A 13,409-nucleotide genomic window follows, 5' to 3' on the forward strand; every position below is an offset into this window, starting at 1 on the left:
CTTTCCTTTCCTTTCCTTTCCTTTCCTTTCCTTTCCTTTCCTTTCCTTTCCTTTCCTTTTCCTTTCCTTTCCTTTCCTTTCCTTTCCTTTCCTTTCCTTTCCTTTCCTTTCCTTTCCTTTCCTTTCCTTTCCTTTCCTTTCCTTTCCTTTCCTTTCCTTTCCTTTCCTTTCCTTTCCTTTCCTTTCCTTTCCTTTCCTTTCCTTTCCTTTCCTTTCCTTTCCTTTCCTTTCCTTTCCTTTCCTTTCCTTTCCTTTCCTTTCCTTTCCTTTCCTTTCCTTTCCTTTCCTTTCCTTTCCTTTCCTTTCCTTTCCTTTCCTTTCCTTTCCTTTCCTTTCCTTTCCTTTCCTTTCCTTTCCTTTCCTTTCCTTTCCTTCTTTCCTTTCCTTTCCTTTCCTTTCCTTTCCTTTCCTTTCCTTTCCTTTCCTTTCCTTTCCTTTCCTTTCCTTTCCTTTCCTTTCCTTTCCTTTCCTTTCCTTTCCTTTCCTTTCCTTTCCTTTCCTTTCCTTTCCTTTCCTTTCCTTTCCTTTCCTTTCCTTTCCTTTCCTTTCCTTTCCTTTCCTTTCCTTTCCTTTCCTTTCCTTTCCTCCTTCAACTTTCCTTTTGCTGTTACAATGCTTGCATGCATTCTCTGGCAAAGGAAAGTGTGCATTCCGTCTAGAAAACTCAGGGCAGCCATCACATTAAAAAAAGTCACTGTCAGGGTGCCTGGGTGGCTCAGTCGTTAAGCATCTGACTTCAGCTCAGGTCATGATCTCACGGTTTGTGAGATTGAGCCCCGCTTTGGGTGAACTCGAGCCCCGCTTCAGGTGAAGCCCATTTCTCTCTCTCTCTCTCTCTCTCACTCTTTCTCTCTCAACACCGCCCCCCCCACCTCGGCCCCTTGCTCACCTGTGCCCTCTCAATAAAACAATAATACTATTTAATCTTCAGAATTTTTTCCAGTGACTTGAGAGATCTATGTTAGTCATGAATGAATTAGAAAAATAAAACAAATTTATAATAACCTTTTAGAATAATTCCTATTAAGCAACTAATTTTATTGCCTCTTTAGTAACCCACCAATTTCAATTTCTCTTTCATGACAACCTGGCCACGACTTCAGGTGTCATTACATCATTAAAAATAAAGTCTCCAAAAGGTAACAAATATTCATTAACTACAAAAAAGTAAGGGGGCCTGGCTGGCTCAGTCAGAGGAGCATGTGACTCTTCATCTCAGGGTCCTGAGTTCAAGCCCCACGGTGGGTGGAGAGATTACTTAAATAAAATTTTAAAAACAAAGCCAAAAGAAAACAAAACAAAAAACTACCAAAAGTAAAAAGAGGCACTTAACTGTTACTCTCCAAATTACTTGTTAGGATTCTTTAAAAGCAAACTGGCACAATTCAAAGTAAAAATACTCTTTACTTTTTGCCCAATCACCAGTTTTGCACAATGATAGTTTCTTAAGTAAGTCTGAGCTCTGAGTAGCCAAAAACACTTACTGCAAAGTCTATGCTTTAAGCTAAAATTAATTTACCAACATTTACCCGAGAGGTTCTTGTTTTACACAAAATTCTAAAAAAGTATTTCTAAAACCTGGATTAAAAGTATTATGTTAGAAGAGTATTAGAGGCAGATATAAACACAGCAAGAAAAGCCAGATAACATCTCAGTAAGTCAATTAAGAAACACCATAAAAAAGTAGGCACAGGAACTCCTATTTTTTTTTTTTAAGTTTATTTATTTATTTTGGGGGGGGACGAGAGAAAGAAGGAGGGAGAGAGACAGAGAGACAGAATCCCACGCAGGCTCTGTGCTGTTAGCACAGAGCCTGACACAGGGCTCGAACCCATAAATTGTGAGATCATGACCTGAGTGGAAACCAAGAGTCAGACACTTAACCAAATGAGCTACCCAGATGCCCCAGAAACTCTTTTTTCTGTCAGGATTCATGATATAAAAGTAATAGGCCAGAAAAGCTAATATGATTCCATGAGTCTTCCAAAATATTTCTACTCCTTAATCCAGAAGAGAAATAGTCAACTCTTTGACATAATTTCCTAAATTACTTATATATTTATTTATATATTCTATATATTCATATTTGTTTATATAATAATTATTATTTATTTAGCCCCTAAAGAGCTAAATAAGGTTATGTCAATGACCCTACAAGCTTCAAAAAATTTTAAGAATATTACATCGTTAAAGTATAACACAAAATTGCTTCTCATAATAATTATCTGAATTCAAGAAAAGGTTAAGTTGTGTTCATTATGCCTTGGTAAAATATCCTTCTTTACCAAAGGCTATTATGGCAAGAGATATTAACACACACACAAAGAGAAAGATCAAAACCGCTGAGTTTGCCACCTGAAGCGCGACACTTCAGCCACATGGTTAGTTACCATGTGCAGAATGCCGCAGTCACAAGACATCACAGATGGAAGGGACCACCGAGATCAGGTCTAACAATCTACCTCAGCTCTCCCAGGGGCAGGGTGAAGGAGGTATTCCTGACTCTAGTCCTGGATGCTAGGACTTACCTACAGTTTAACAGTATAACAGGTGTAAGTTAACTAAATGCTCCCATAAGGTGTTAAAACCCAATTTTAAGCATTCTCTTAAGTATTTATTTTCATGTACCAAATTATCTGAAGGAATCCATGTACTCTGAAATACATAATTTAAGATGGTTAACAATCACACAGCTAGGAATAAAAGGTACATAAATAACAGTAACTATACCATTTTATACTTAAACACCTGGAAAAGGTAAAGTGAGGAAAACTCAAGGGAACTGAATGCTTAGGTGAAATTAGGCCCAAAAGTTGAGTATTTCTCTTTTGGATTAAGGAGTAGAGATGTTCTGGAAGACTCATGGAATCACATTAACTTATCTGACCTATTACTTTTATATTATGAATCCTGAGAGAAAAAACAGCTTTAATCCTAGCAAAGCAGGAAAACCCAATTCTTCCAGACACAAGAGCATTTTACCCTACAACTGTACTAGCGCGTAAGCCACTCACTCACTAGGATAAGAAGGGATCGTCATATCTGATGGTCACAGCCTAGAAGGATATCATGTGCCTGTGTTGTCTGCAGGACGAACGGGCTCTCGGCAGCAGCGGGAGAAAAGCAGATGAACCATGGCACAGGTACGCAACCCAGACTCAGCCTCCCCAGCTTCAGGACGCAGAGAGGGACGGAGCACAACCAATTCAAATACTTACTGGACAACCACAACGTACAAGGGCAAGCGGAGTCAGACACGAATGAGACATCTGGCACAGAAGACAAGGCACATGAGAAAATGGTATGAGCCAGGTGTTACAAGGAACACAGAAAAGGGAGCAGCTGCTCGGGGCTGGGCGATGAGATACCACGGACAGCCTTACACAGGGAATGGAACAAGGCACAGGAAGACAGGCAAAACTCTGGAGGTTTCAGGGGAAGGGAAAAGAGGAGCAGCAGGTGGAGGAAAACACTTCAGGCAAACGACGGACAGTATTCACCAAGCCCGGAGGTGAAAGGGCATGTGAGGACATTTGGGGAATATGTGTTCTCTGCAGCCTGGAATGCACAGCAGGGTTCACTCACGAGCGGTCTACAAAGCTAGGCTGGAAAGGGGCATGGAAAACTAAAATGAGGGCACAAAGTCACTGCTGAGAAGCACCTGGGTGACTCAGTCGGTTGGCCAGCGAACTCTTGGGACTCCTGATTTCGGCTCAGCTCATGGTCTCCAGACTGATGGGATCAAGCCCCACATCAGGCTCTGTGCTGACAGTGTGGAGCCTGCTTGAGATTCTCTCTCTCCCTGACTCTCTGACCCTCCCGTTTGTGCTCTATCAAAATAAATTAAAAAACATTAAAAAAAGAAAGAAAGAAAGAAAGAAAGAAAGAAAGAAAGAAAGAAAGATGAAAGGAAAGGAAAGGAAAGGAAAAGAAAAAAAAGAAAAAAAAAGAAAAAGAAAGAAAGAAAGAGAAAAAGAAAAAGGAAAAAGGAAAAAGAAAAAGAAAAAGAAAAAAGAAAAAGAAAAAGAAAAAGACACTGCAGAGCAAGCACAGGGTTTCATCTGGGCTGACATGTACCAGATACATGAGCCTACTAGGTTAAGTCACACTCAGTAAAATGACAATGGCTACTGTGGTGGTTTGGTATCGTGTCAACTTGGCTAAGCCAGGATTCTGCTTCCCAGAATCCCCTTCCCTATCCGGTCTGGAATCTGAGAAATCTGGGTAAGATGTGTGAGAAGGAAGAGAAGCAGCAGCCACTATCCTGGCTGGGGGTTCAGGGAGGCGGGGGACAAAGGCAGAGGTGCTGGGAGGTTTCAACTCAGCCCCCCGCCCCCGCCACCCCCCAAATATTCAGAATGTGAGTCCGCTTTACTCCCTGCCCTGGGGACCCGAGGCCCATAGCCAGATGCCGGAGCAGCAGCCCCCACCGGAGTCCACTACCACAGTCCTGTTCGGGCAGCTCCATGTGGCTTTCCAGATTCTCCAGCCAGGTCTCATGGTCCACCTGGGCCGGGGCTTCACGAGGGCTTGTCAGTGACTTTTCTCCGATGAATCAACTTCCCCTTTTAGGCCTTACTTCTCCATCCTCTTCCAAAACTGTGTGTAACCTTATTCCTACAATAAATCCCTATTCTCTACTACTCATGGTGGTTTTGCTTCTCTGATCGCATACAAAGATTCCCACTCTCAGACGGCTGGTGTGAGGATTAAAGAGACTAAATGGTAGCTGGCACAGAGCAGCTGCTCAATAATAACTTCCTGTCCTTCCACTCTGTAGATCAAGGATTATAAACTATGGGGGAAAACTGGTATAAATGCAAATAAAAAAACAGAACAGCAAAATAAAATAGAACATGAGATCATATGTCCCAAATTCTGGATATCTGGCTCATACGGACAGAAAAACCAGCAGATCTGGTAGTAGCTGTTCTGCATTCCTGAATAGCAAACACACGCTTGGGTGAAAGAAAAAAACGATGGTTTTAAAAGTGTGCAACTTGAGATGAAGTGCTCTGAAGGGAGAGGTGCCTGGCAGGCAGGTGGAAAGGCGCTTGTACGTCTGAAGCAACAGTACAGATCTGGAGAGAGAGTGCTGGGAGCCGTAGCACAGGGATGATTAATAAAGAACCAACCATTAGTTCATCCAAGTGTGTGCCACACTTATACGTGTGGGGGATAAGGAGTGACTAAAAGAGGCAAAGATCTCTGTTCTCAGGTGGGGACAGAGAGACAATGAACAAACCGATAAAATATAATTCACAGAAAAACAGACAAGGGGATAGGGAGCAGAGCATGTGTATGTGATGTGGGTGATTTGCAATCTCAAAAATGATCATTAAAAGCAAATCATCTGGGCCAAGACTTGAGGGATATGAAACAAAGCCAAATGTAACCTCGAGGTGAGGGTGGAGAACACAGAACAGCAAGTACAAGAAAGAACAACCTGGAGATTCAGAAAGATGAATGGCTCAAAGGGAAGAAGAAAGGTGGGTCGAGGTACGGGTGAGAGAGGAAGACACAAACACAGTGAAGGAGCCAGAGACAGCCTGTGAGGAAGCCAGGCACTTGGAGGGTATGCTTCCAGAAAGGAGGGGAGAGGCTGACAGCTCCCAGGGCTTCAACAAACAAAGTGAGGAGTGAGAAGGCGACAACGGTTTGACATGTCAACCACTCAAGACTTTAAATGAGAAACTTCCAAAGTTGCTGAAGGCTTACACAGAAGGTTGAAGAACAAGCCACTCGTGTAGAAAGGTGAATAGTGTATTTGGACTGCTAGTCTAAAAAGATTAACAGAAAGAAGAAGGGAGAAGATAAAGAGAAGGGCGGCCAAACTGTAGGCTGACTTCTGAGGAAGAGTTTTTGCAGCACAGAGAAGGAACAGAAAGCAGGGAAGGAAAGCCACAGCCACCATCTAACCTCACAGCACACCAAGAACACGGTAATACCTGACCTGTGTAGGCGCGCTGTGTAGGCTCACTATACAGGCTCATTGTATAGGATCACTGTGGTAGACACACTGTGTAGACGCACGGTGGTAGACTATGTAGGCACACTGTGTAGGTTCACTGCATAGACACACTGTGCAGACACATTGTAGACGCATTATGGTAGACTGCAGGTGCACTGCATAGACACGGTGTAGTCTCACTGTTTAGACACACTGTGTAGATGCACTGTGTAAACTCACTGTGGTAGACCATGTGGGCACACTGTATAAACACATGGTGTAGGCGCACCGTGTAGACACACCGTGTAGACACAATGTGGTAGGCTCACTGCGTAGACACACTGTGTAGGTGCGCTATGTAGACACACTGTTGTAGGCTCACTGTCGTGCCCTAAGAGGGGCTCCTGGCCAAAGGCCATCTTGCTGGAGATTCCAGACACACAGCTCTGCTCAGCTGTCCCAAAGGTGGAGGGAGCAGCATCCCGGCATACCTGGAGCCCACTCACAGGACACCAACACACTGTGGCACTCTGAGTGGGACGCCCTCCTCCAGGGCTTTGAGTCTCCAACCCAAAACTTTAGAGAGAAAAGAAAGATGTAAGCTTTCTGGCTGGAACCACGGTCCATGACTGATGATCGTGATGGGTGTAATCCTATTCAAGTCACACAGACTTAAAATCATGCCTAGCGTGACTCGGCAAGATTTTTTCCTGACAGGATCTGTCAAAGAGTATCATGTCTGAGCGGCCCTCGGTTTCCTGTCCCGGCGAATGCAATCCCAATTGCCCGGGAACAACAGCGTCTGTTCCACAGTCTCCCCTACTGGTAACATCTCCCCTCAGCCAGAGTGCCCGTTAACACCCTCTACAACAGCGAGCACAAGACCCTCTCTTCTGGGAAATTCGCAGACACCAGACTTCCCCTTCGCACAAGTACGGGTACACATCCCTCCTCACCAAGTGGTGGTGACCAGTGACAGAAAGACTATGGCGGCTTGCCGCAGCCCCGATCTCACACAGACTCAGGCACACATGGAATCATGGCGTCCCAACTACAGGATGGCTTCAGAGGAAACGCTGACACAGTCCGCTACATACCCCTTAGCGATACACACTTTACAAATACCTACATCGAAGGAGGGAGTGAAGATGCGTGACAGGGAGGAGAGACTGAGAGGACAAGGTCCCCGGGGAAATCCAAAGATACGGGGCCAGAGAGTGTATGTAAAAAGTGTCCTTTTATAAAACGTGTTTTATAGTTTACAAACCACTTTCCCCCTTATCTCTCAGAATCCTAACAACAATCTTAAAGTTAAAGAAAGATCCAATTATTTCCAGTCCGTCAGAGAGACTGAGGAGCCAGGTCCCATTGCGGGTACCAGGGCTGAGACCCATTCTCACTGCTCTGCCATGCTGCAGGCACAGACAGGTTGCTGTAATAAAGAGGAAACCTAAGGAGTTCACTCAGAGAGCTTCCTTGATCTAGGCTCTCTCTCTCTCTCTTTTTTTTTTTTTTCCCATGTTTATTTATTTTTGAGAGAGAGAGAGACAGAATGCGAGTGGGTTGGGGCAGAGAGAGAGGGAGGCACAAAATCCGAGGCAGGCTCCAGGCTCCGAGTTGTCAGCACAGAACCTGACGTGGGGCCCGAACCCACGAAGTGCGAGATCATGACCTGAGTCGAAGTCAGATGCTCAACCAACTGAGCCACCCAGGCGCCCCTAGGCTCTCTCTTTAAAAAAAAAAAAAAAAAAAAAAAAAAAAAAAAAGACCATGGCTGGGGCGCCTGGCTGCTCCCATAGTGGAGTGTGCGACTTTGATCTCGGGGTTGTGAGTTCGAGCCCCACACTTGGGGGTAGAGATTACCCAAAAATAAATCTTTAAAAAAAAAGGAATTTAAAGAACATGGCAGTTTATTTACTCCTACATGCGAATAGTCAATTTGAAAGACATCAGGCTACTGATGTGCTGACAAATGAAGTGCATTATCTCCCTGTATTCTGGTTCCGCCCAAAGTGGGGAAAATGGGGAAAGGAGAAATTGTATCAATGCACATACTCTATGCAGCAAAACGTTTTCTGACTATGACTAAAGACTATTAGATTAAAAATGTTCCTTTCTTCACAAATTCATGCCTAACAATTCTGCATCGAGCCCTTTAGCGTTATGCCAAACAAGAAAACTTGGTGTTTTCTAGTGCTAGCTTGAGAAATCACCCCAGGATATTTTCATGCAGCTAACACTCAAATAGGTAAATAGAAAACATTACTAGAAAAGTATGAATATCCCGTCTGAATAATCTCTGATTACTGACCAAGGAGCGGTTCAGACTGGCACAAGTTGTCAAAAGAAAGGAGTAGGAAAGAAGACAGCCAGGCAGTGCCACAGGCTGACACAAACTTCTGGGGGCCTCCATGTCGAAGACACCATGATGTTATTTAAAGGGACAAAAGAAACTACACGTTCATTTATGTTAAGATGTCTTACCATGAGATTCAAGTCCAGCTCCCTGTGCCAGCCCATTGTCATAGGACTGAAAAAGAAAAACATTGTTCAGTTTAATAGGGAAAGGATAAAAAATAAGTAAGTCCTCATGCTAATTTTTTGTTTCTTGATCCACTTTTATTTCTCCCTTATATCTTCTAAAATACTCACTCTTTCCTACAAAGGGGTAGTTCGAGCATTTTCAAGTACCTGATCTTATCTTATCCACCAAGTGAAATCACTAAACGCATACAGTTTGCACATTCTGAGATAAGATTGTTCAGACAGCATCTATAGATTTGATTTCTACCAATAAAAAGACCCAAGCCTTACTCTTTTCCTGTTGCAAGAATATACAAGTTTAAGGAAAATGGAGACTCTATACTCATAAAATATTATAAACATGAAACAGTCTATTTTGAGACTTTTGGGCAGCCAAGGATCACAGTGCCTGCCTACCTTTGGATCTCCCCACACATCCTGCAAAATCAAAACAGAACAACAATGCAACTATATAAAACTGAAACCTTAGAGAAGCTGGAAGACACACGAAGCTATAAATTACCTGCCTGTAGAAAAAGAAACGTCAAATCCCAGCAAGCTGCCTCTCACATCCCGCCACCTTTCTGCAGAGAGTGAGGGAAGTGTACGGAAAATCGTGAGGAAGGGAGTGGCAGGGAGCCAATGGGAGGCCTGAGACTCATCTAAAATTACTGCCAAAAGGAGAAGGTCCACCCTAGGCTGGTGAAGGACAGGCAGTCTTTGCTTTGTGCAGATCTGATATTACGAAGTCTGGGTACCATAACTTAAACAACACGATACGGATTCAAATGTCAGTCCCCACGGTGTATTAACTGTGGGCAACTGCGCAGAGTACAAACTTGATGCTAGCACCTCAGCTCACAAATCGCTACGTGAATAACAGATGTGCATCACAATCAGTAACCAATCCAGTCCTCTTTTTCAAAGTCTGTTAGTCACGGGTCACTGCACTTATTATTCAGTTCATGCACGGACAGCAAAGCATCCGTTGTCATGCATGGACAACGTAGGGGTGCGTTGTCTCTTTGTCTTAGTAATAAACCCACATGACGTTTTCCAAAAACAGAACCAGAATAGACTGGCCACCAAAGATAAAAGTGCAGTAAAGAAACGAAAAGCAGTACCACTAGAAGTGAAAATGAGATCAAACACGGAGTTTAGAAATAGCTGATCATAAAAATATGGACAGCACCACTGTCTGAGACCAGATACGACGTCAGAAGAGTAAGTGAAGGCAGAGCATCTAAGTGGGGACAATGGCCATGATGACAAGGATGGAGACATTCTAGAGAAGGGATGCTGGCAAAAAACTTCACAGGAAAGGAATCCTTCAAGTTATTTCACAACAATGACACCACAAAGGATAAAAGGTTGGATGCTGCTACAAACCTAGGAAGGAATCTGATCATTTACCATGACAGAAAAGATGTTTACCCCGTATCGTAAGTTACACAACAAAACCAAGGCAAACACCGTTCAAACTACTCCCTCTCCCTCCTCTCTCTCCCTCTATACATATACTTTTTTTTCCCCAAACACTTTAACTCTCACTATTTCTAATGTTTTAAATTACAATGTACTAAAACTGGTTTCACCACTTAAAAAAATTCTCTGTACATCTGTAACTGCTAGAGAGTTTGACATTGTGGCAACAAGTTGGTACGGGTCACAGAGCAGTGCTGATTCCTTCCTGCCCCCCATGACTCAGATCACTGTCCTCACTTCAGCTGAAGTGACAGTGACAGTCTCTGTCACAGTCTCTGTCACAGTCTGGCTCCACCATGCAAAGCGAGCGCTGCCTGGACGGCCTAAGTTCTGGCAGAACAGAGCCCTGACTGCTGGAAAGGACCTCAGAGTCTACAGCACTCACAGGGCATGACTTTGGTAAATCAAGTTAACAAGGAAGGGAGACAGGCCCTCTGCAGATCAGGTAATAAAGGATGCTCAAAGGAGCAACATTAAGAGACCCTGAGAAACAAGAGAAACAACCTCTCTCCTACCAGAAAATCATGAACACACAACACTTTCCCCAGCATGAAAAACACAAACACAAAACAACCACAAAATCAAACTCCACAAAAACTCATGAAAGAAGTCACACTTGGTTGATTGAAAAGAGTGCACTCTGGGTTTTTTAAAAATATTTATTTTTTGAGAGAGAGAGAGAGAGAGAGAGAGAGAGCCAGCCAGCAAGGGGCAGAGAGAGAGGGAGAAAGAAATTCCAAGCAGGCTCGGCACTGTCAGCAGAGCCCGGTGTGGAGCTCAATCTCACCCAACTGTGAGTTCATGACCTGAGCCCAAACCGAGTTGGAAACTTTACCAACTGAGCCACTCAGGCACCCCAAGAGTACACTAAAATAGGGGCTTGTGTAAGAAAAAAGAATATCCATGAAATGACTAAACAGACAAATCTTTATGAAGTAACTCTGGAAAGAAAACACAGCAAATGAATGAAAACATCTCGGTGTATGCAAATCTGCCCCCATTTCCCCAAAATGGCCATAAAACAGAAGAAAATTGTAATACAGCACCCCAAACTCAGGTGCTTACTATCAAGCAAGCAGCTGGGGGTATGAAAATGAAACTGAAAATTAAGAACAGAAAGGACAAACAGTAGGAAGAAATGAAGTTCAATGACTGCAGGGAAGAAACAGAAGAAAATAAGGAATAATAAGACCAAGGAATAGTAGTCTCAAAAGAAAAGACAATAAGGGACACTGAAGAAAAGGCAGAAAACAGCCAAGAGACTAAAACTGGGATACAGAAGTCAAAAAGGTCAGAGAGAAAATGACTGAAATGAAAGACAAGCAAAGAAGAAAGAACATACACAAAATTGGAGTACCTAGAGAACAAAGCAAAAAACGGACTGGAACTTGGGGTTAGCTAACTATGGGCTACAGGCTAAATGTGGCCTGTGGCCTGGTTCTGTAGAGTCCTGGGAGTGCAGAAAATGGTCAAGCTCACTCGAAATGCAAATTACAAATACACCGAGAGAGCATTTCTCACCCACACAAGACGGATAAAAATTAAAGAGGACGACAACTCATTCCACTGAGAGGCAGTGTGGAAAAGGCACTCTCCTACAGTGCTGGGAATATAAACTGGTCCACCCCTTTTTTGGAGAGAAAATGGCAACATCTGATAAAACTAAATATGTATTTCCCTTTAGATCAAAAAACCGCACTATTAGGAATTCATTCTGAAAATCTGTCTCCAACACATAAATGCATATGAAGATGGTTATTAGTTTCAACACTGTTTACATTCGGAAAATATGTACTCCACCTATGGAAGAATTCAAAAAAGTCATTTATGGAATGGAATAGTACAAAACTAAGTATCTTAGTTTTTTGGATAAGAATGAACAATAAAAACGTACACATCTGGGGGTGCCTGCGTGGCTTAGTCAGTTAAGCATTCGACTCTTGATTTTGGCTCAGGTCGTGCTCTCACGGTCCCTGAGTTCGAGCCCCATACTGGACTCTGTGCTGACAGTATGGAGCCTGCTTGGGATTCTCTCTCTCTCCTCTCTTTGTCTCCCCCCCCCCCCATCCCCCGTGCTCTCCCTCATTCTCAAAATAAATAAATAAACTTTTAAAAAAATGTACATATCTGCTCATCAAGAAGAAATACAGGAAAGCCAAACCAAACACTAATGAGATTGGTTCCCTACAGAGTGGTGGTAAAAACAAATGTTAGGAAAGGGGGAGTTAGGAAGGGAGCAAAGACAAAAGGGACAGGAGACAGGGAGTTACACATCTTGGAATATCTCTTTTTGTACAGCTCTCACTTTCAGAACCAAGTCAGTATTTCAAATATTAAGTTTAAAAAAATTTTTTTAATATTTATTTTAGAGACAGACAGAGCACAAGCAAGGGAGGGGCAGAGAGAGCCAGAGACAGAATCTGAAGCATGCTGCAGGCTCTGAGCAGTCAGCACAGAGCCCAACATGGGGCTTGAACCCACGAACCATGAGATCATGACCTGAGCCAAAGTCGGATACTTAACTGACTCAGCCACCCAGGTGCCCCCAAATATTAAGTAAGTTTTTAAAAAAATCAACAAAATTGGGGCAAACTCTAAAATGGAATCCAAACAGAAACAAACTCAACTATATTTAAAAAAAATAACATAACCATAGTAAAGGGGGGAATAAAAGAAGTAACTCAAGTATTTCTTAAATATGGTATTTTGATTTACATACCCTCAGGTTCAAAACAAAGAGACAATGTATTCTGGATAACGGTAACCAGGTTGGTCACCATCAGAGAAGGGAGTTACAAAAAAACAAAAAAAGGAGGATGATTAAAAAGGAACTCTGTGGAGGGCGCCTGGGTAGCTCAGTAGGCTAAGTATCCAACTCTTGGTTTTGGCTCAGGTCATGATCTCATGGTTCAGGACATCGAGCCCCGCATTGAGCTCTAACTGACAGCACAGAGCCTGCTTGGGATTCTCTCTCTCCCTCTCTCTGCCCCTCCCTTCCTCCCCACCCTCTAAAAAATAAATAAATATTAAACAGAAAGGAACTCTGTGGTGTTGGGACTAAAATCCGAGGCATCAACAGGACTCACGGTTTTTAATACATATGTAAAGTAACAGAGAGGTATGTGTAAGGGAGGGTGTGTTTGTGTATAGATGCATGCATGTACACATTTCCTAGCTTGGCTTGCTGAGAGAGGGGCTAGAAGCAATGCTACCCAGGACCATGATCATAGCCAGGGCCCAAATCCTCATTTCTACACACCATCCTCCGGTAAGAACCAGGGCTCCTTGAAAAAATGATCGATTCCTGGGCTATGGCTGGGAAAGTAAAAGATGAACCTGGAATATCTTGTGGCAGAAAGCAAAGGGCTGCTCAAAGCATACAGGGGGAGAGACAAAAAAAGGCACAAGCATCTGCTTGAAGGGGTTCTCACCGGCTGAATCTGGGACAATC

At 43.3% G+C, this 13,409-nt stretch overlaps 1 protein-coding gene across 1 annotated transcript in view; it reads right to left on the minus strand.

The window, feature by feature from the left end:
• PGGT1B (protein geranylgeranyltransferase type I subunit beta) overlaps window positions 1-13,409 on the minus strand; it is a 64,631-nt gene that overhangs the window by 16,534 nt on the left and 34,688 nt on the right. The window contains exon 6 of the mRNA XM_045486080.1: window positions 8,435-8,480. Coding sequence (XP_045342036.1) covers window positions 8,435-8,480 — 46 coding nt within the window. The remainder of the gene's footprint in view (window positions 1-8,434; window positions 8,481-13,409) is intronic.

This window comes from Leopardus geoffroyi, chromosome A1 (assembly GCF_018350155.1).
Source record: "Leopardus geoffroyi isolate Oge1 chromosome A1, O.geoffroyi_Oge1_pat1.0, whole genome shotgun sequence".
In the NCBI taxonomy this organism is placed as follows: domain Eukaryota; kingdom Metazoa; phylum Chordata; class Mammalia; order Carnivora; family Felidae; genus Leopardus; species Leopardus geoffroyi.